Source organism: Peromyscus leucopus, chromosome 3, assembly GCF_004664715.2.
Source record: "Peromyscus leucopus breed LL Stock chromosome 3, UCI_PerLeu_2.1, whole genome shotgun sequence".
Lineage (NCBI taxonomy): Eukaryota > Metazoa > Chordata > Mammalia > Rodentia > Cricetidae > Peromyscus > Peromyscus leucopus.
The window spans coordinates 113287205-113310907 of NC_051065.1; the positions used below are offsets into that span (position 1 = coordinate 113287205).

At 42.5% G+C, this 23703-nt stretch overlaps 1 protein-coding gene across 8 annotated transcripts in view; it reads right to left on the minus strand.

Moving 5' to 3' along the window:
* Positions 1-1825: 1825 nt before the first annotated feature.
* Positions 1826-23703, minus strand: part of Frmd4b (FERM domain containing 4B) — a 334065-nt gene continuing 312187 nt past the window's right edge. For 5 of the 8 annotated variants that reach the window (XM_037203941.1, XM_037203942.1, XM_028855547.2 and 2 more), the window contains 11 exons: positions 23474-23615; positions 22085-22218; positions 21876-21995; positions 20543-20771; positions 17518-17574; positions 15581-15728; positions 13573-13692; positions 10918-11729; positions 7700-7832; positions 4578-4669; positions 1826-3438 (listed from right to left, as the gene is read on the minus strand). In XM_037203941.1, the coding sequence (XP_037059836.1) occupies positions 3323-3438; positions 4578-4669; positions 7700-7832; positions 10918-11729; positions 13573-13692; positions 15581-15728; positions 17518-17574; positions 20543-20771; positions 21876-21995; positions 22085-22218; positions 23474-23615 (2103 nt within the window). In that variant the 3' untranslated portion in view covers positions 1826-3322. The remainder of the gene's footprint in view (positions 3439-4577; positions 4670-7699; positions 7833-10917; positions 11730-13572; positions 13693-15580; positions 15729-17517; positions 17575-20542; positions 20772-21875; positions 21996-22084; positions 22219-23473; positions 23616-23703) is intronic. The other 3 variants (XM_028855580.1, XM_028855564.2, XM_028855573.2) reach the window with 1 other exon arrangement.

Here is a 23703-nt window from a genome sequence, read left to right on the forward strand (position 1 = left end):
GTGGCTAGGCAGGAAGTATAGGCGGGACTAACAGAGAGGAGAAATAAAAGAACAGGAAGGCAGAAGGAGTCACTGCCAGCCGCCACCCTGACAAGCAGCATGAAAAGATGCTGATAAGCCATGAGCCGAGTGGCTGGGTATAGATTTGTGGAAATGGATTAATTTAAACTATAAGGACAGTTAGCAAGAAGCCTGCCATGGCCATGCAGTTTGTAACCAATATAAGTCTCTGTGTTTACTTGGTTGGGTCTGAGCAGCTGTGGGACTGGCGGGTAACAAAGATTTGTCCTGACTGTGGGCAAGGCAGGAAATCTCTAGCTACATCTGATGCCCTCTTCTGGCATGCAGGCATATGTGCAAAGAGAACACTATGTACATAATAAATAAATAAATAAATAAATAAATAAATAAATAAATAAATAAATAAATAAATCTAAACTTTTTTTTTCTTAAAAGAAAAAGAAGCCAGGCAGTGGTGGTATAAGTCTTTAATCCTAGAACTCCGAAGGCAGAGGCAGTCAGAGCTCTGTGAGTTCAAGGCAAGCCTGGTCTACAGAGTGAGTTCCAAGATAGCCAGAGCTGTTACACAGAAAAACACTGTCTCAAAAAATGAAACAAAATGAAACAACAGACAAAACAAAACAAAAAAGAAAGCAAGAAAGAAAAAAGAATTCCAAACTAATAAACAAATTAGCAATTGCATTCTGCCGAGGAAGGCTTGCAGGACATTATTACCTATGCTACCTGTGTTTCAAATGCTTTCTGTGAATATGGAATATTTTTGTTAAAAAAAAAAAAAAAGCCGGTGGTGGTCACGCCTTTAATCAGCACTCGGAGCAGAGGCAGGCGATTCTGTGAGTTCGAGGCCAGCCTGGGCTACAGTGAGTCCAGGAAAGGCGCAAAGCTACACAGAGAAACCTGTCTCGAAAAAAAAAAAAAAAAAAAAAAAAAAAAAAAAAAAAAAAAAAAGGACAATGTTTACATGTTGAAAATTCACCTTGATCAGTTTTCAATTTTGAGTGAGCAATTTCTAGAAAAAGCAGATGTGATCCTGGCAGAGTCACTGCCCTTCTGGTGTGGAAACTTCTCTGTAGAAGTCTGGTCCTCATTTCTTTTCGAAGGCTATATTTCTGACTCTGAGCACATTGTCTTTTGAGTGGGAAAGGGGGATTTTCACATAGGCTACATGCATAGAAACACTCACTTGAGTTTTCCTGACATTTCATGTCCATCCCAGCTCTCTCCAATGAATAGGCTAAGAAGATGGAGACTGAAATGTTTTCTTCAATGTAAAAGGCTTGTTTTTAAAATGAAGACAAATTACTCATTATCAATCAGTTAGTTTTTTCAAACCTAAAACTTCTCATCAGTCATTTTCAGAGAAACAATTAACTACCAAACTTGATCAATTCCAAGGCACCTGATTGTAAGGCTGGGGTCTACTGCAGTGGGAGAGAATCTGGACAGTGTGTAAAAGGACCTAGGTTCAGGCCCACACTGAAACAACAGAACAAAACAAAATTTTAGGTATCACTAAGAAAGAAAGAAAGAATGAATGAAAGAAAGAAGGAAAGAAAGAAAGAAGGAAAGAAAGAAAGGAAAACAAAATCCAACCACAGTCAATTCCACTAAGACACAATGAAGATAGGATCCCTATTTTCAGGTGTATGGATATAAAAAAAAAAAAAAACTCGTGTATTTTGGAATCTACAAAACATTGTAATAGTAAATGAATTCGTATCTTGTCTGATTTCCTTCTTGAAATGGGGCACCTCAAACTGTGTCTTGTGCACCCTAAACATAAATGCAAGCACTCGAAAACATGTTCAGTAGCACACTTTCAGTTTATTGACCTACGTAAAAAAATAATAGGTCTCAAAAAGTCAAAACAGTGAAAGTATATGCAAAAGGCTGTTTCCGATTTCAGAAGGCTATACAAATATGCAAAAAGAAATAAGTTATTATTTTTTTTCCAACTTGTGTCATTTTTTTTTCCAAAAATTTTTCCCCAAACTTCATTTCTAATGATACAAATGACTAAGGACCAGTTTAACAAATCATTTTTATGTATATATTACATGCTTTGGAATACAAGTAGAAAAATGTTCCAGAAAAGCTGTTGAGAAATGTCTCTATTCACAATATGGACAAGAAACTCGTATAAAAGGAGGGAAGAGGAAGCACCTTTTGTGGGATTCCGAAGCCGAATAAAGAGACAGAGATCAAGGCTGCCCTATAAGCACGCAAAATCCTGCAAACAGCCAATGAGGAGCTCCTCCAGACAGGGTAGGAGGTAGTTGAAGTCCCATGATTCACTCTCCTGCAGCTTGGAGGAAATCCTTTCATGCCCATCTTGTCTGGTCACTGGGTGACTCGAATTGACTTCTGGCGTTCAGAGTGTAGGTTTAACTCTCTACTGTTCACCACTTTAAGGCACACGATTCATCTATGATGATACGAGTTGGCTTTGTCCTCTGGGTCCTTTCTGTCATCATCTCAAAACCCTTTCTCAGATTCGTGGTTCCACAAACTTGCCACCTCAAGCCTGCCAGTTCAAAGAACAGGCAAGGTGGAGAGTCCGAGAAGTCAGTGTTGGGAAGCACAATAGGGATTGGTGATATGTACCTTAAGAACGTTCTCCAAGCAGAGGTGGCCAGTTAATTCCTCTGGTTGTCTACCATCAAGTTATGGTACAGGATGCCACAGCAATCAGAATGACTAGAATCCGTATTATGGTGCTCATGAAAAACATCACTTTGTAATATCTTAAAACATTTACATTCATTCAGAACTTCATGAAAATCTAACTTCTCTTCAAGTAAGTTTTCAATACTGTCTAAATTGTCATCTGTTTTGTAGAAACAGGGTGTTTTCTGTCAGCTCATGAATTCAAACCTTGTAATGGTGAGCCACAGCTCAGGAGCTTCCGGGTCCCCTCTTCTCAGCATTCTGAACTGTGCTCTGCAATATCCCATCCTCCTTTCCAATGGGACAAACTCCCTGAACATGTCCCCAGTTTCAAGGCTTGCCTTTGATGATTGTTGTTCCCTTCAGTAGAGCTCGCTGGGGATCAAGGCTTCATGTCAACTCTCTTGACAAGAATCCCACAATGGGATCAGACTTTGTGATGGGTTGGTGCCTAGAGTTTGAAAGGCAAGTCCTCACCAGGGCTTTGTGGGGCTTAGTGTGTGATTCACTGAAGTCTTCTCTTCTCCCTTGGAGGCCTTTAGTTTCTAAATCCTTCTAGAAAAGGAACACACTCTGCAAGGCACACTAGTGTGAGAACGCGCAGTGCTTGGTCAGGAGTCCAACTGCATTCAGACTAATGTTCCAGGCTTGGAGTCTTCGTGCCAAAAGAGTCTCTGCTCGCTGCTCTCCAGGTTGTCTTCCAGCTGGCTTCCATCTGTACCGTCCAGCGGAGTGGTGTCTGCGTACTGTCTGGTAAAGGGAACCAGGAAAGTTACCACATCAATCTATTTTGCTCCCTCAACACAAGCAGTCCAACAGGTTAGAAGGCAGCACTGTTAAGAAAAAATTTCCAGAACCTAGGACAGGAGGCAAAGAGTGTATATTGTTTTCCCAGCACAGTAGAGCATTGTCTAACAGGCACGTGAAAGGTTGCTGATCTCTCAGGAGAGTTCTACCTTTGTTTACCTTTCATTTACTCTTGATTAGGGCCCAGAAGGTATTAAGTTACATGTTAACTTAAAGGCATTTGTCGGGAAGAAATAACAATGTGTCCTTTGCAGCAGAAAATACTATGGGTTATAGTTTATTGCCCTACTTGACACTGCCTGGTTCGGTGTGTAACTTCACAGTCTTATCCCAGCACTCACTCCCTTCGGTTGTTTTGAATTCCCTTTGAAGCAGCACAGCTCATTCCCTTATTAATAATAGGAAAAAAGTGAATCTTTGGACACGTGCTTGCTTCTTAATTTTGTTTAAAAAAATCACATTTCAACTCTTTAAAGAGGCACAATTTGACAACTTTTCAAAATTAAGAGAATAAATTTCATGTTGTTCTCAGAGGCAAGAAAAATACTTAAAGTTAGCAGGGATACCTTGGGATATACATCATATCCTGCGGGTTTACGGGCCAAATATAAATTGCCAGTGACCCAGGAAATGACATCATATAGGCAGTTTGGTCTGAACGCTGCCAGAAAAAAAAAAAAAAAAAAAAAAGAAAAGAAAAGAAAAAGAAACAGACATATTTGGATGGTGTATTCATACAAGCACAGCCTATGCTACAAACGGTTCAGTTAAGCAAACTGCATTCTTTAACAGTAGGTTAACAGAGGTTAGAGAGTTAGTAGACTTTTGTTTTCAATTCCAAACTCTTTTAGTAAAGCCAGGTCAAAAAAACAAAACAACAACAACAAAAAAAAAAACCTTTGGAAGGAGAGCTTGGGAACTAGATACTATGTCAATTCAGGTTTTTTTTTTTTTTTTTTTTTTTTTAGTGTTTTCAGGAAATGTCAAAGCAAAGTCAGATTTCACAACCTCACACGGCAGCCAGAGAGGGCGAAAATCCTGCTGTACCTGTACCAAAGCAGCAGGCAGAGTACCATACTTACTCCCACTGGCTACACTGAGCAAGACAGAGCTTAACACTGATCTCACTCCCGGAGTCACAGCCATCCTCTGCGACAGAGGGCCTCGATTGTGCCTAGTGATGGGAAAGTTAGACAGGAAGAGGAAAGGCAGAGGAAAACAGGAAGTGAAAGAAAACAAGTTCATCTGAACACTGCAACAGGAAAACACAACCCTGCCTTTCTGAGACACCCCTAGTGCAAGAGACTTCCGCCTGTCCGCTTTGGGGAGTCCACCAATGCCAAGTTTACCAAACCATACTAGGGAAAAGCTGCCAATAAAAACTCCTAGCTTTCTATAAATAACAGACAGCTTATTAAAAAATAAACCTACCCATATGTTGCTGAGCATTTTAAGACTTTAGTGTGGACAATCTAGAGTTTTCCTTCTGCATAAAATTTATTGTGTTTCTTACTTTTGTTAGCATAACTAATGTATTAATTGTACCAAATAGGGTTCATTATAATATTTTCACATGTGTATGTATTCTGTCTCTGATCTTAAAATAATCATGCTTTTTGAGACAGGGTCTTACTTTATAGCCTAGACTGACCTTAAAATCATTATGTAGCCCAGGCTGCCCACAAGTTTGCAGCAACCCTCCTGCCTCCACCTCCAAGAGCATGAACCACCATGGCAGCTTTAAAAACCTCTTTCCAAAAAAATGCATCATGCAACCCTAAGGCAAATTTCTGAAGTTTTATGAATGATTATTGTTGTATTTGGCTTGTTAGTAAGTTAAATTAAAATGATCAGATTATATCATAGTTTTTAAAATCCTACATAAGACAGGTATGTACTTCTGTAATCCCTGGGGCTTCAATGTTGCCCATTCTTTTGAAAAGCAGGAACTTGAAGACCACACTTTTTAGTTTTAAGTATTAACCCTACTTTGGGGATGAATCCTGAGGAGGTGGTCTGACTTGCAGATAAACACATCCCACAGGATACATTAAAATCACTACTAATAAAAAGGGTCATAAAGTTGTTCAACAACTATGGAGCTTTTAGATAAAGCATCATGTATTTAATAATTAGTTATATATGGAAGGTTTAAAATGTTTAACTATAGCCACATAAAAGGTGGTGTACACCTTTAATCCCAGCACTTGGGAGGCAGAGATAGGTGGTTCTCTGAGTTCAAGACCAGCCTGGTCTACATGGTAAGTTCCAGGACAGCCAGGGTGACACAGAGAAACCCTGTCTTGAAAAATCAAAACAAACAAACAACGAAAAGTTTAACAACATAGGATTGAATTTTTAAGATATATTTTTTTAAAATGAGGTGTATAATTTCATATACAATATAAGATGCAAAACTGTATTTACTGCATCGTTATGATCATGTTCAATGGACAGAGGGTTCTGGAGAAATGTGTCAAATGTTAGTAACACTATCTCTGGTTGGCGGGATCATGGCTCCATTGTTATCTCTTCTAGTCCTTTATTACTTTCCATGTGTTCTCCACAAGGAGTGCCTGTGAGCGTGCACAACCACCCACACCACAATGGAGCTTTAAATAACTTCCAATTTCCTGTACACTATGTCCCCTCTGACCCCAGCCTTCTCTCCTCAGCCATCTTGGTCTGACTGAAATACATAGGCAGACTTGGTAAAAATAGATTTTCTTCTCCGAATGTTTAAAATCCAGTTCCTGGATTCAATGAAAGCAGCGTTAATGATATGAGAAACGCCTGACTCAGCAGAGAGGAGAGTACTGCTCAAACACGAAAAGTATTTGCAAATCTATTAGCCAAAGGGATGAGAACTGTGTTGAAAGGGTTCAGCTCAAACTTGGGGCCGCACATTTTGGTTCCTGCTGCAAACTCATTTGAAAGCATTATTTATCCAAGTCCCAGCCCTGCAACATCCTGTGAAGTACAGTTTCACCAAGTCTATTTTGAGCACGCCCTTTGTTGAGTTGAGACAATTGGCTTAATATTTCAAGCCAAGAAAAACTCTGGTGGAATGCGGGGAAGAAAAACAAGGATGGGGAGACCAAATACTTCCAATTAGCCCGGAACCCGGACTGCCTCTGCAGCGAGCTGCTAACCCGCCCAGTTCGCTAGCACAGACACCATCCAAGCTGTGGTCCTTCTAAGTCTCCTTCACCGGAAGCGGCAATGGGATTTAAACATCAAGGTCAAATTTTCAACAACACCCAAAAAGAACCCAGAAAATGCTTGTCTTCGCGGCCCTGTAGGTGTGGACTGTTGGGGTAAGAGGAAGGAATGAAGCCAATTCCTCCTCTGCAGAAGAATTGGAAACCATGTAATTCTAAGTCTGTGATTTTGGGGGGAGGGCACTTGTTAAGTTTTATTCTAATCTGTTTGATGCATTTTAATAGACCTGAGATGATGCGATAATCATTTGCCTTACCCACCTGCCTATCATCTGTGCCAGGGGAGTTTCACAGTCATTTGGGGGAGAGGCTAGGGAGTTTTTAGAGTCCCACTCTACCGCATTGTGCTGCCCATTCCCTTTACTGTTTACAAAGAACTGCTTTAAAGGGCAAATAGAACAGCTGGTTGTGTCCACTGTGTCTTAGCAAACACAAAAAGACAGCAAGTGGTGAAATCTAACTGACCAACTGTTGGCTGGACTTTGCTACAAAGAGCTTAACTGGGGGAGAGGTATTTTTCCTGCAGTTTTTCTCTTTTCCAGAGAAGACTTAAGTGGACATTATCCACAATATAGTTTTAAATACACCCTTAGAATGGAAGGAAAAAAAAAGCCCATCTGTGGCCTGAGACTTTAATGCCTACAGCTGTAAAGACAGGGCTGAATTTGGATGAGCTAGATGGAGCTCCGAAAACTCGAAAAGTCTGGTTGTAGTTTTGGCTTTGCTGGCCACGTGCTGTTTGTCAAAGCCATTTACCTTTGTCCGCTGACTGTGAGCACGGACGCAGTTAACCTGGGGAACAGTGTGCATGGCCATTTTCCAATGAAACATTATTTACTGAATGAGGTGGCAGTTGGGTTTGGCCTGTAGGCTCGTGTTGACCAAATCCCATGTTACATATCTTTACACTGGGACTTTAGTGTAGGGGCCAGGTATCCTTAGAAGAGGAGCAAGCTCCTAGAGTCTGGTCAGTACTTCCTCACCTGCTTGGAGAGGGTAAAGGATTGTAGATGCTGCCATAGTAGCTGGTGTAGGGAGAATGCACTGGATTTTCGTATTCAGATAGCCCCACGGTTAACTGGGTCCTCCAGTTCCCAGAAGCATTTGTAGAAGACACTAGAAATAAGAAGGGGAAGAGAGAGCACATTAGTTGAAATACTTCAAGCGAAATCTGCTCAAGTTGCTTCACAGTCAAGTGTGTGTAGAATAGAGAGGTGAAAGGCCCAGGTTTGTTTTGGTTCTGTATTTGCCAGTGCTGGGGACCAGTCCAGGCCTTGCCCCTGTTCTACCACCAAAATAGACCCCTATTTGTGCCAGAATTTGCAGTCAATTCAATTGGTTGGTTTAGTGGCTCAGGCAAATAAAAAATTATCCTTTTCAAGGTTCAGTTTCCTTATGTGTAGAGAGGATAATGACATATATATTCTGTGGTTACACCACCAAGACTAAAGGTAATTATGAACATCTTTAACCTAGTGTAGAATAAGGACTCACAACATGATAAATATTATTATTAACAGTAGTCCAAAGGAAGGACAAAACATTTTCTATTACACACGTTTTTAAGTAGCCCAGAAAAAAAAAAGGGAGAGGATTGTCATGAAGGGAGAGAATCTTGACACTGGGCTCCAGCTGTCAGACCAAAGGGTACTTGAGAAGATGCAGAGGTCTGTAAAGGAAAAACATTCAGCCGGTGACTTGTTGAGGCCTGACTGCCAAAGGCAACACTGGCCACTGGCAAGACAGGACATTCACTGTTGTTGAATCAAAAGCAATGGGATTGGGGAGAGAACCCAGCCGAAGGAGGAAGAGACTACTTTTGCAAAAGGGTGGAACCAGGAGCGGACAAGGGCATCATTTTGAAGCAGGGCCTGATTGAAGGCTCATCACTGGCTTCTGCCTTCCTCTCTGTAAAACCAGTCCTGCTGCACGCCTTGGCTACTCAAGTGGCTCTCTGGCCCTGTGCATAAGTCCAAGTCTCACACAGACAGCCCTGGGAATGGTTCTTCCTGTTCTCCATGTTCTGTTCCTGGCTGCTGACCTCTTCCCACACCCACAAGCCACTTGCAGTCACCACAGACCCAGACACACTTCAAAATGCATCTGTGGCCATAATGCCACATCATTTTCACTAACAGATGCAGGGTCCTCACGGTGGGTTTCCAAGACTGAGCACTAAGTAAAGGTTCTGAGGCCTTAGGGTTATACTGTTGGAGCTGGGAGAGAAGCCCTACTTTCTTATCTGCCGGGATTGGCAGAGTCATACAAACTCTCCAAACCAGGTCACCTTAATCGTAAAATGAGAATAATAACAAACCCAACCACAGCACCCACCCTACAGTGCTGCCGCCGCTCCTATTACAAAGGAGAGCGCCCTGGCACAGACAACTGCCAAGGAGAGGCGGCTGCCGTCACTACTGAAACTGAGTCACCATGAGGCCTTCAGGTGGTGCAAAATCTGACTAACCAGAAACAGGAAATGCAGCTGTCCGTGTGAATGATGCGTGCCTGTAGAAATATATCTCTAAAGCTATAAAACGGGGCAGGCACGAAGAACATTCCAGAAGGGATTTCAGGGAGCCTTGGTTTCATCCATTTAATTCTTTGTTAAAGGATGCTCTCAGGCAGGTGTGGTAGGGCAGGCATGGGAGGAGGCCCTCTGAGTTTGACGTCAGCCCAGGACGCACTGTAAGATCCTATCTTAAACTGCCAAGGGGGGTTTAGGTGGCGAAGGAGGAATGCTCTTGGTGGTAGAGTCAGCAGAGCTGATACCAGGTCGGAACCAGGAAGTATTAACTCTGTTTTCACCCTTGCCCTAGATACAAAGCCAACAGCCAAGACAGGGTTTTGGATCACACCTGTTTTTCCCTGGGTGTTCCCCTACCTAGCCCTGGGCACCAAAAGCCATCCACAAGCATTTCCAGACCCCTTGTTTGCTTTTATTCTTATGCCCAGGTGTGATCTGTGAAAGCTTTTCATGCTTCACCCTCAACTTTAAGAGCAAAACAAGGCATCCTCTAGGTCAAAGCTATAAACCACGAGAGATAATGACAGGAGCCTCTCTCAGGTGTTAGATGTGGTCATAGGTGGGATAGTCCTAGCAGAAGTCCAAAGTCCTAGAAATAGGAACAAAATGGAACCCAAATACAAGTCTCCATGGCAATGTCCTTTGTCAGCAAACTTAAGGATCTTAAAGGTACAGTTCACCCTAACTGTTCCATAGGCTTGGAAATCCCCACGTATGTTTAAGGGAAGCAGCAAAACTCAGGACCCAGGTTTTCCTGAGTCCATTCATTTCTTCAAATCCGAAGCTTACTTAGTTTTCATCCGTTCCTTCAGCTGCTGTCTAGACCCTGAACTCATGGAGGCCAGACATTGCTCCAGTACTGAGCTCTCACTGTGGCAGGCAGAGCTCTCCTCAGCTCCTACTTCTCTACTTAGAACAGGTTAGGGTGTGCAGCAGGTGCTCTGCAAATGTGAGCAGAGGGAGTGGCCCAACACCGTATAAAGGTTAGAAAGGGAATAGTTTTGATGATCAAAAATTATCTACAAAAATTCCTGGGGTCTTTGGTAATGATGATGGACATGGAATCAGATTTTCAAGCGCTCTAGGCAAGTACCCAGGCCCTCAAATTCCTTCAGTTAGCAATTCAGTAGAGTATAGTACATACTGAGATAAGATAAAGAAAGTATGTAGAAAAATTCTTAACAAATACCAGCGTCTATCGGAATTACTGTAAACCTTATGCAGGCAGGTACATGAATATTCAATCTTTGAATTGATCACATCTTGGTGGCCAGTGGGAAGGATGCATGATCCTTAATGCCTTCCGCTCAGCTCATGTGTTTCTTTACTCTTTCAAAATGTCAAACTCCAAATGGCGAGACTACATTGAAGAGATGTGGTTATCCACCAAGACCCAGACAACACAAAGATGTGAAAGCACCAACCTGGGACGGCACAGACCAGGTTCTCAGCATCTGTTTCCTAGACTTAACATCTACAAACGGCTTCATCAGACTCTTATGCTCTGTGAAAGCTGCAGAGCACTGTCCAAGTTGGCAGTCCGTACTATGGGTCTACTGAATGGCTACCACTCTTAATGACCTTGGGGGACCAATTTCATGACCCTGCGCAGGAGTGGTTCGGGAGTATGACACATGGCGGCCCCAGGGTGATGTGCTTCCCCAGACATCTTACCTGAAGAGTAGGAAGACGCTCGGCTGCTCGGAGAACAGGGCACCTGCAGCCCAGGAAATCCCAGGCACCTCTGGGATCCCCTGTCCGAGTCAAAGCTAGTCTGTGGGCTGTGCCCCTGATCCTTTTGCCCAGAAGCTCTCTGGTACCAGCCACGCAGGTGCTCAGCAACTAAGGCCTTGTGGATGTTTTTGGTGATGTGCTCAGACTTCACGGCAGCCTTCCTTGGCAGCCGGAGAGTTGCGTAAGGGTTGTGGGGCACGCGGTCTACCTCGTCTTCGTGGAAAGACCTGCTGTAGTCCCTCTGGCGGTCGTATCCATAGTGAGCGGAGGATCGGTAGGAAGGATTGACACTGTACTGTCCCTCGGTGTCGTTCTCATAGACATAGCCACCACTGTAATACAGGTCACACTCGGCATAGGGTGCATATCCGGAGATATAGTAACCGGAAGGAGGTGGGTCCTGACCCTTTGAGTAGACACCGTTCCTCAGAGTATCCTTTTGTGCTAGGTTGGGCATGCTTCCTGAATTGGAAGTAGAAACGTTCTGTTTCTTGGACCTTCTCCTACCCCGGGCACGGGTGTCCAGAGTCTGGGTGGTGTAGTAAGGGCCAGAAACGGGGGTCACACAGTAATACTCGGAGCTTGACTGGCTGGTGTAGGAAGACCCATCATCGAGGATCTCAGTGCTGCTGCTTCTTTGGGACTTGGAAAGGGTAAAAAATGGCTTGTCACTGTCCATCTCAGAGAGCAGGTGGGACTGGGACTCCAGGCTTCCGCTCCGCTGGCGGCAGTGCTGAGATGAAGAGTCAGGTCTGAAGGAAGAGAGGGGAGATGAGTGCCGTAGAAGGGCCCAAAGAAGAGAACGGAACTAGGCTGAGGGCTGCAGGGGATGGCTCCACTGTAGAGTGCTCGCTGTGTGAGCATGGAAACTTGAGTTCAATACTGCAGAACCCATGTAAAGAAGACACACACAGTTCCTGTAATCTCAATACTAGGGAGGTGGTGACAGGCAGATCCCTGAAGCTTGCATCTAGTCAAACTGGTGAGCCTAAGGTTTAATGGGAGACCTCATCATAAAAAAAAAAAAAAAAAAAAAAAAGGCAGTGGGGCAGTGGTGGTGCATGCCTTTAATCTCAGCACTCGGGAGGCAGAGCCAGGTGGATCTCTATGAGTTCAAGGCCTGCATGGTTTACAAAGTGAGTTCCAGGACAGCCGGGGCTGTTACACAGAGAAACCCTGTCTCAGAAAAAAAGTGGAGAGTGATTGAGGAAGGTACCCCAGGTTGACCTCTGGTCTCCATATACATGTACAGCCATGTGAATGAGCACCCACATATGTGCATATAGAGGAACACATGCAACACAGAGGAAGGAAAATGCTGAATGGATTCATCACTTCTAAATTCAACTGGACTTTGCAAGTTCCCAAATTTGACTACACAACAGAGTCTACCTGTTTATATCACACATAAGTTCTTACCATGATGTTTTGTAAGGGAGGAATCAGGTTCTATTATTATGCAAGCCAAATCCTTCCTTGAAGCTGTGTGTGTGTGTGTGTGTGTGTGTGTGTGTGTGTGTGTGTATAAAGATATGCAGTCTGCAGCCTGAATTAAAGCTGGAAGATGCCCCATCAGGTCTTTGGAGGCTCCTTTTCTCTCACATAGTGTTAGGTTACGTAAGAAGAGAAGAAAGGCTGGGCTGGAGGGATGGCTCAGAGGTTAAGAGCATTGACTGCTCTTCCAGAGGTCCCGAGTTCAATTCCCAGCAACCCCATGGTGGCTCACAACCATCTGTAATGAGATCTGGTGCCCTCTTCTGGCCTGCAGACATACATCCTATATACATAATAATGAATAAATAAATCTTGTTAAAAAAAAGAAGAAGAAGAAAAGAAAGGCAAGGTGGAGTAGAGCCTGGGCCTAAATCAGAGATATCGGTGCTAAGCCATGGCATGGCTGTCTATTCATCAGCTATAAGAGTTAGGGCAAGATACTTAACTTCTCTCAGTTTTGCTTCTGTGTTTGTAAAATGAGATGAAAATGGTACCTCATATCCACTTCATAAGCTTGCTGTGGGCACTAACTAAGATAGCATGGGTAAAGAATTACAGGGCTGAGGATAGAGCTCAGTTGGCAGTGCTCGCCTAGCATGTACGAAGCCCTGGGTTTGGACCTTGGCACCACATAAGCCAGGTGTACGACTGTAATCCAGTGCTGAGGTGGGTGGAAGCAGAAGGGTGAGGAATTCAAGGTCATTCTTGGCTACATAGTGAGTTCAAGGTCAACCTGGACTGTATGAAATGGTGTCGCTAAATAGCTTTAAAAAATAAAAGAAGATAAAACACTTAGTACAGAACCCTGCTAATACTTCAAAACTCCACTGCGATGATTCTCATCCTTGCCAAGGAACGATGAATGGTAATATCCAGTTGGGGAAATTAAAGTACTAAAAATCCAATATATACCTGGAGGAATCAAGTACACAGTGTTTACTCCCAAATTAGAAATTTTAAGTTAGCGGAAAATGAGCTAGAATGAGTCAGGGCCACCAAGAAGTAGAAAGTCACTTTAAAAGATTTAAAAACACAGCAAAAGCAAGACAAGCACTCAAGCCAAGACTGAGGGAGCTGAAGCGGTAGAAAGGAGGCTCTTACTCCAGGTGGCTGCTGCTGTAGGCATTCCGAGTCAAGACAGGCGTGGTGGGCATGCTCCGTCCTCCTTGGGGCCGCCTCTCTAGGGTTTTGTATGGGCTGCTGTGGGTGGACAGCACTTCTCTGCAATGAAGAGGAATTGAAGAAATGAGGAGTCTCCGCCTCATACCCCTTGCAAACTTGTTACACATCGATATGAAACTTACTGGAAGGTAATGGAAAGAGAGCCTGGAAGAAGGACAGAAGGAGGGTCTCTAGAGGTCAGCATCCTGAGGGCTCCTGGATGATTTTTAGCAGAAGCACATGTGGTCTGACTCTTTGGAGACATGCAGACTGTCAGTAAGAGGATGTTCAATAGGATAGATTGAGAGTAACTACAGTGTGGCTCAGCAAGCCCTTCTTTCATGTCTAGTAGTAAATAGTTAAGGTTTTGACACACAGTATAGAAGAGAATGGGCGTGGCTGTGTTCCAACAAAACTTAATGTAGTTTTCAGACATCACCAAGTATTATCACTTTTGACCTGTTCCCTCCAATTTCTTGAAAATAATTTCTTAAAGACTCAGCTCATGGTGGCTGAGTTGATGTCCCCCATGGGCTGTTATCCACTGGTACTCGACTAAAGTGTGTCATCTTTAAATCATGGTGTTCTATTTCCCAGAATTCTAAGAACACAATTGTCTAAGGGGAAGGCATAACACTGGTGCCACAGCACATGATTAGCACACAGATTCTGGGACCAGCTCCCCACTGCCCAGAAGGAAACTTCCCAAAGAACCGTCTACTTCCTGTGAATGCAAGCAAAGTGCATTATAGCTCAGAAGTATAAAAGTTAAGATTTGGGTATCCATAAGGTGAGATCACACACACATTATAAATTTTTTTCATATGTTTTCCTAAGTGTGTGTGTATATATATATATATATACATATATATATATATACATACATATACATATATATATATATAACATATATATACACACAAATACCTACTTTTTCTTAACAAAAAGAGATCTTACTTTGTGTTTTCAATACTTACTTAAAAATTGAAGTTGCATATAAAATTTTCATATTACTTAATTTTTGTTATACTTTTTATTTTACCGTTAATTAATTCATTAATTTGTTTAGTTTTGGTTTTGAGGGCAGGATCTCTCTTGCTAGCTCGGGCTAGCGTTCAGGCTAGCCTCAAACTTGTAGTAATTCCTCTTCAGTCTCCTGATGCTATACTGAGAGGCATAAGTCACTTTTCAGGACTCTGCAATGTAATTTTAGTGAATTCACAATCATTCTACCATGTGGCTTTATGACAATTTATTTAAACAGTCCACGGATTGATAGTTTCTTTAGCACCAAAGCTATAAAATTAAACTATGGGATCCTAGGCCTGCCAGAATTTGACCTGAAAGTCTCCCAAAGATGCATGGATGGAAAGCTTGGCTTGTAATTTGTGAGGTTACTAGAAAGTGATGGAAACTTGGCGGGGGTGTGACAAATGGGATGAAGTTAGGCCATGGAGGGGGGCAGTTCCCCTGGAAGGGGAAATTGGAATCAGCTACTTCCTGTCTCTCTCTGATTCAGTTACCCCAAGGTGAGTACTCTGTTTTTTACCACATGCTCTCTACCAAGGTGCTTCCCTAACCACAGACCCAAAAGGAAGGGGTCAGGTGATCATGGCCTCAAACCTTTTGAAGTCACAAGCTTTTTTATAAGTTGCTTATTTCAAGCTAACATCATCCCCCAATCTTGATCATTAAAGTCCTTGCAACTAGATCTAAATCATATAGACTTTAATAGCAAGGAAAGAGCCAAGAGCTTTTTCAAAAGCACTCTTAAGAACACTTCTGCTCACTTTCAACCACAAACCTCTGGGTTAGTATTCCTACCTCAGTTTCCTAATAGAAGAACATTGTCTGGAAGCGTAAGTAATGAGCAAGGAAAATTGGTCACTATTTTAGAGATGACGCTTCTTCGTTTCAAGGCATCGACCTGAAGATGAGGACTGCTTACCTGGACTGCCTGGTGTCCATGAACTGGTCATTGATGGAGGATTTTCTGAAGTGGATTCGCTCAATACCGAGAGACTTGGGGGGTAGAATTCTTGGAGAATGAGGGACTGAACTTGGTCGCTGCCCCGCAAGAGTGAAGGAGTCATTGGCTAAAGGGAATCAAAAAGCAAATGAATAAAGATGAGCAAGTTAGTAAATGAATAGCCTGTCAGTCTTTCACAAAGAAATTCGCGGATCAGATGAACAACAGTTCTTCTCAAGACTGTATTTGTAGGAATATGTAGTAGGAATGCATACATTTTGTAAAGTTAAGTTTTATGATTAGTATGTTAGAAAAAAAGAAATACTGAGATCTGAACCACTTCTTCTCAGTTCAGAGTGACCACTGTGAGTAAGTGTGAAAATCACTCAGGTACAACGGGCGACAGTGCCACTTTCAAAAACGTTTATTAGAGAAAATCTGCAATTTGCCAGGTGTGGTGGTGGACACCTTTAAGCCCAGCACTTGAGAAATAAAGGCAGGAGGATTTCTACCAGTTTGAGGCTAGCCTAGTCTATATAGTGAGTTCCAGACAAGCCAGAGTTAGCTAGTGAGACCCTGTCTAAAAAGAAGGGAGTTAAAAAGAGGTTTTTGGCTCCCCTTTAAAGACCTTAGGCCTCTGAGGCAACAGGCTTATCCTATGGGGGATGGGCTACGTTGTTGCAGACATGGTATGTTCACCACCAACCTGTACACTTTCAAAAAACAAATGACAAGTGTGTCGGATTACAGCTCAAAATAAGGCTCCTGGAGTTGTGAGATGTTACTTTATTGGCCACCAAGTTCAGAGAAGAAGCAGTGTGTGTGTGTGGGGGGGGCTGGTGCAGGGCAGTAGCTTTGGGATTCTTCAAATCACATCAGATAGACGGCCAATCAGCTGACTCCGTATAAAGGATTACAACAAGTACTCAGTCCCTTGATATGAAACACACTCCACCCAAAACACACTGAACTAATATCGGCCACTGTAACACACATTATTTACTTATAGGAAATGGCAAAAATGATGGGAAATCTAACTCATAAAATGTGCCTTTCTTCCTAAGTAAAATAAAATCAATTCCCACTTCTCCAGAAAGCAGTGATATGCAAAGTGTACACTATAATTTCCTGGTTTGATGCTGGATTCTAGATATGTAAAACATCACCGCTGGAAAGAGTTAGGGGAAGGACTATGTGACTAACACAGTTCTGAGTCTTTAGTTTTTTACAAAATTAAAAAAAAAATTGGACAGATAGACTTACTCATGCTAAAGATTTCTGATTGGGTGGTCCTGTTTTAATATGCTGTGAAGACGACAATTATAGACCTCTCTCCTCAATCATTTGTATAAATAAAGTTAGTTTATTCTGCCTTTCCCCAAAGAGAGACAGGTAGGCTTTCCTTTTTTTTTTTTTTTTTTGGTTACTCTTTATTACAGAATCTTATGGTTAGAACTCATTATGTAGCAAAGGAAAGCCTTGAACTCTGGTCTTGCCTCTACCTTCCTAGTACTGGGACAATAGGTATGCAGTATCATACCTGGATCATTTGGTCTTGGGGATCAAACCTAGAGCATCATGCATGTTAGGTATTCTACTGGCTAAGCTGTATCCTATACCCAAGTTTACATAAATTAAAAAATTTCCTTAGGGGCGGGAGACAAGGCTCAGCTGTTAAGAGTTCTTGCTGTTCTTACAGGTGACCCGAGTTCATTTCCTAGCACTGAAGTCAGAAAGTCTCACAAAATGGCCTGTAACTCCAGTTCTTTGAGTAACCGCACACATGGTCTACACACACACACACACACACACACACACACACACACACACACGAATAAATAAAAATAAATGTTTTAAAAAATGGTCTTCACACTTCAGAGTACCTAATATTTTTAAATAAAAAGGAAGCCACTTACGATCATCATAGGTGGTGGTGTCGGACAAAGAACTACTTTCTGATGGAATTATGTCTTCTGTGAATAAAAATAGCCATCTTTAGTATAATTGTGCATTTATACAATTAGAATGAGTTCAGCGAAGCAATTTTCAATGGAGTGCATTTTATTTTCATTTAGATAAATGTAAGCAATTACAGTGCATTAAGAATAATTAGCTGTTGTCGGAATCACTTACGTTCTAGTGGAGGTAAAAACATCTGACCTATTGTGTAGATGTTATAATGGATTAGTCATTCCTTCGTATCCAGAGGAGACTGGTTTCTGGTCTCCTCAACAAATCTGAGGTTGTCCCAAATTCTCTTGGATACTGTGAATACTGTCTCTATTACTAATATGGTATGAATGTTGTATAAATAGTTGTTATATTGTAATTTTATCAAATATGTACTTAGTACAAAGACAATTTCCCCCCAAATATTTTGACCTGAGGCTGGCTGTATCTATAGATGTGGAATCTGAGAACAGAAGGGCAGATTATATTTCTTTTTCCTTCTCCATTACTTTCTCTCTCTCCTCTCTTCTCTCTCTCTCTGGAGACACAGTCTTATATAGAAGCCCAGGCTCCTCCTGGACTCTCTACATAACTAATGATACTTCTGTGTCCCAAGTGCTAGGATTACGAGCATACACCACAATGCCTGTTTTCATGTGGTACTGGGGACTGAACCTAATATTCATGTATGCTGGGCAGTACCGACTGAGCTCCTAACTGTATCATTTAGAATAGGACTAATATCCACAGAGTTTGGGTCTTAAACTGGTTTGCAATGTTTTTATACATTGAAAGGAAACTGCATTCCATATTTGTACTAGGGAGCTGCCTTGTGCATTGTAGAAACTATGTCTATTTACTGACCTGAAGCAGCACTCTTACCCTCAATTTTGACAACCCCAAATGCCTTCAAATGTCATCAAATATTTCTAGGGTGGCAGTATGGAGGGCAAAATTGTCCCTACTTAAGAATTACTGAATTGGAAGACTTGAGTTCAAATATCATTTTTGTCATTTATCATTTTCAGGAGCTTGGGCAAGTTGCTTCATCTCAGTAAGGATCATTGGCTCTGCTCTGCAATGGGGATAATAACAGGGCCTATTACCTAGTGCTGCGATGAGCCATTTGATTGACTAGTGATGCGAAGACCTTAGCCAGCTCCAGGCACACCACAAATGCTAGGTAAATACCAACTACATGGGCTGGAGAGATGGCTTAGCAGTTAAGAGCACTGGCTGCTCTTCCAAGGGTCCTGAGTTCAATTCCCAGCCACCACATGGTGGCTCACAGTGGGATCTGATACCCTCTCCTGGCATAAAATTGTACATGCAGATAAAGCATTCATACATTAAATAAATAAATAAATAAATAAATAAATAAATAAATCTTTAAAAAAATACCAACTAGTTTTATTATCCATACTTGGCTGTCTGATTGGAAATGACAGCCATAGTGCTCTGAGCATTTCTGTTACCCATTTGGTAAAAAGAGATATCTCAGATACGTTGATATAATTTTTTTTTTTGCAAATCATTCCATATTCTGTGTCAACTGTTTTGGTGGAAGGTTCTAGCCAAATATAACACCTCCATGTAAGCTTTAAAGCCATTATGGAGAGCCTGTCTTCATTCAAACTCAAATGCTAATCTTTATCAGAGCCAGGTGGACTCTCTCTTAATTAGACCCAGAGTGAAACTTGAAGGCGAGGTGCCAGTATAGTCAGCTGTTGGGTACACTTTAAAAAAACATCTATCCAATACATGCTCAACCAATGGCACCATCTGCTGCCCAAATGTCAGCCACCAAAAAGAACATTTGGGTCTAGCACAGCTTGAGGGTGAGTTGGCTGTGACAAATGGCCATGAACGTTAAGCACACTGTTAATCACCCATGTCTGGAGGCAAAGAACGTAACCACCATCTAACCAACTGGATTGCACATTTAAATCCTCCAGCTGTAGTGGACTAACATTTGTGTGCTAATGTCTGTATAGTCGCTTCCCCAAAGTCATATCTCAGCTTTGTGAAACATGGGCTCTAAGCCTGGTCTATTCAAAACCCAGCTACCACAGCTTATCAAACAGAAAATATATAATTATTTCATATTCCAGTGAAGATGTAAGGTACGACCAGTTATGATTACAACATTCATCCAGTGAAGGAATGGCCTCAGTTTCTCAGGTGTTTATGTGCTAAAGTTGGAGAAAGGCTTGGGTTTAAAGAAATACTATCACATTTCAATCATGATTTTGTCTAAAAACCACATTAATATGTGCATAAAGTTAATTAGACTCTAAATTAATGTAATAAAGACCTCCATTTTTTTTCTCTGAATATGAACTTCATAGATATATGATGTCAAGAATCTTGGAAACAGAAGAGAATCAGCATGCTTGAAACTCTATGGCTGTTAGTATTTCAAAACAGTTCCCAATCAGTCATCCTGCGTGCAGGTTTATACAAAGTCAGGATTACCTTGTGGTTATAATCTTATCTCTCATCTTGTTGCATTCCATGTTATCATTTACCATTTACCCATGTAAATACTCTCTTGAAATGGGATAATTATAAGACCTCTTCTCTATCTACACACGCTCGAGATTGGGCCTCTAAGAAAATGCAGGGTCTGCCACATTCAAATCCTTCCCAGAAACTACTGTCTAGAGCTCAGCATTCTTAGCAGTGTGCATCAGGAAAGGTGTCTGGGGCAGTGACACCGGTCCAGTGAGAGGAGTCTGTTTTATCATGGGCAGCATCCCTGTGAGCCTTCATCCCGAAAGTCCAAGCCCTGTCTTACAGAACCGCAGCGATGAACCTGCCATCGAACCTCAAGTTCACTCGCCTTCGACCCGGAAAACTCAACCATTTTTACCCTGGGGCAGTTGCTTTGCATGCCGTCCTTCTGCCTTCCACCAAGTGAACAAGGGAAGGCACGCTGCATCCCAGCAGGAGAACTGGGTCCAGGGCCGGCTGACAGCTTCCCCTACTAACCCGGTAGAGTAACTGCGGCTTTCTGGCTGGGTTTCTTTCCACACCGGATTCGGTATTCATTTATGGCGTTTTCAATCTCCTGTAGCCTTTTCACGGCATCTGTGTAATCTTGCTTCCGCTTTTTCTTCACGGTTTTACAGAGGTCTGGCTCACCGGCAAGTTTCTTTGCCGCTTCAACCAGCTTTTGCTGTATCAGGAAATTGCTCTCCAATTCTTGCAAAGCCGGATCCTGCATTTAGACAATGACACTGCTTTATTTTTTACAGACGCACACAGTCGCTCTCTTGCAGTATTTCTTGCTAACAGTGAAAGATCCTTGGATGTTCTTGACTAATACGCCAAGTTTTACTTTCAAGTTTTAATAACAAAGGCATCCTCAGACACCTTCCAAGAAGACATCTCTCACCCACCCTAGCTTCACCATCTCATGGGCCAACCTCTTTTCCTTTTTAAGGAGGAAAATGACTTTGCATTCATTCACTTGGCTGGCTCAGGACCAGTTTTCAGAAAGAGATGCTAACCTGTGACTCACACATGCAGGATGTTACATTTACTCGGAGAGCTTTAGAGACACGTCATTTGGCTTCTGACTGCTCTTTCTGGTTGTCCCTGGTTGCATGACTGAATATACTACTCACAAATAATCTTTTAATACTTTGGTTTTTCTGGGTTTGTAAAAGGAAGAAACTACTTTCTAAAAGCGTGCTGAAGATTAAGAGACACACCGTGTGCTGCTTGGGTCAGAGCGGAGTGCACTCAGCAAAGGAGCAAAACTTGACGCTGTTATGAATGGAGGCTGAGATGGTTAAATCCCTGCAAGAACCATGGGGTGGGTCCTAATGGCATAATTGCATGTGATATGCAATTGGGAAAGCACACACTCTGTTGGCCATCAAATCTTTTAACTTAATTATACCGAATGCTGTATATGTGTTATCTCATTTGAGCCTTACTACACCCTCCAGAGGGGAGTTCCACCACTGACTTTTCTGATGCACTGAAACTTTAGGCTGATGAAACCCTTGGATGAAGGCTACCTGGCTTTAAGTGAAAGGGTCCGAAGTTGAAATTCCATCTTAATTTCTGTGATACTATTTATAACTTACACACAGGGTCCCTTAATGCTCTCTGTGACAAGGGGGACAAAATGCAAGAAATACAATCAGTTTTGCTCAGCGTGTGCCTGGAAGAAACAGTACAGTTGGGTCTACTCTATTTCCACGGCTTGGGGGAAAATCTGCAGCATTGACTTGGATCGGAAGGTGCAGATGGAGGAAATGGAACAGATGGTTCTCCTGTCTGTGCACAGGATGGCTCCGCGCCTCGCTCCTACCTCCTCAGTAGGCAGTAAGTTGTCATCTAACTTGAACGCGGTCCCCACTCGCCTCCTGACCTGAGGGGGCTTCTCGCCGACGTTCAGAGGATACTCCTTTGGCATTCTGCCCGTGAGTTCCTGCAAAACAGGACAGGGTCAAGGGTTCATAACGGACCCAGGCTACAGGCCACCCAACCCATGTGCCCAGAGAGGCCAAGGCCACTCACGGCCTCTCGAAGACAGATCTTCTTCAGCTCCTCAACTTTCTTCAGGAGTTTTTCTTGCAACAGTTTCTCCTTCTTCTTGAGTTCGAGGATTTTCTCTCGCTTCTGCTCCTCCATGCCTTCGGAGTCCTGAGAACCTGGAGTGGGGGCAGGGCAGGGAGGTTCACACAGGCCCCGCTTCCTTCCTCGCTGAGGGACAAAGGGCTGCGGGGGCAAAGCTGCTCCCAAATGCTGGTTTTGTTTCTTTTCTCCTTGTTTCTGAACATAATGAAAGGAAACCGGGAAGCATTTCACATGCTTCTGGGCATCAGGAAGAGCCCAGTAAGAAAAATGTCTTCTGCACTTTGTGGCTCAGTCATGTTGGAAGACCCATAGACTGCTTTATGGTTCAGGCACACACAAGGAGACATTTTTTTTTGTAAGAGTGAAGGGAGGATGATCCCTGAGCTGGTCCCACTCAATATTTCTTTAGGAGGTAAGCAAGCAAGGCAATGGACTGCTCTATGCAAAGGAACCCCTCCCCCATCCCACCCCGCTGCTTCAGACTCACAAGCTGAGAGGGACTTTGGTGAGACAAGTTAACTTAGTGAAGTGACCCAGACTTGGGGACAAGAGACTCCAGAATTTCCACAAAGGAAAGACTGGGCTCAACCATTGCAGTTTATGAACCTGCAGTTGTGTTTGTATAGGATTATATATTCTGCGGAGAATTGGTGGCATCAAAACCTAGCAGAGAGCAAACATTTTTCCAGACAGCCTTGGGTACTGAGCATCTTCACATCTCGTGTTATTTACATAGCCTGACTCCCTACAATTTAACTTCATATTCTTTAAAAATAGTGAAAGGCTGGGGATGACGGTGTGTCAGGAGGCAGAAGCAGGCAGATCTCTGTGAGTTTGAGGCTAGCCAGTGCTATACAGTGACCCTTATCTCAAAATAAATAAATAAAGTTTAAAATGTTATTTGAAGCTGTTGCAGACTGTAGCATTTTGCTAAAATTTTTTTTTCCTCAACAAGATGCATTTGGAAATGATTTATAAAAACAGAAAAGAAAAAAAAAACAAGAAGAGAGAGAAAAGGGAAAGAAATAAAAGGAGAGAAAAGAGTCAGGCAGTGGTGGTGCATGTCTTTGATCCCAGCACTCGGGAGACAGAGCCAGGCTGATCTCTGTGAGTTCGAGGCCAGCCTGGTCTACAGAGTGAGATCCAGGACAGGCACCAAAACTACACAGAGAAACTCTGTCTCTAAAAATCAAAAAAAAAAAAAAAAAAAAAAAAAAAAAAAAGAAAAAAGAAAAAGAAAAGAAAAAGAAAGATTGAGGGGGGGAGAGAGAGAGAGATAGAGATAGATATAGAGAGAAGATGGCTTATACTTTTTTGAACAGTAAATACCTGAGGATATCAGACTGCCATTGCTTGCCATGATAAACTGACTTTTTGCTTCCAGGGTCACCAGTTTGGAGACCCTCTGTGTTCCAGTCTCTGTTAAATCCATTGCGATATCGTCTAAACTTCTGGCTGAAGGAATTTTTGCCTATGAAGTAAATAACATTGAAATGAAATGAGCACAATCATATTTTAAATCAATGCAATGATTAGGTCACTATGTAATCAAAAATGTC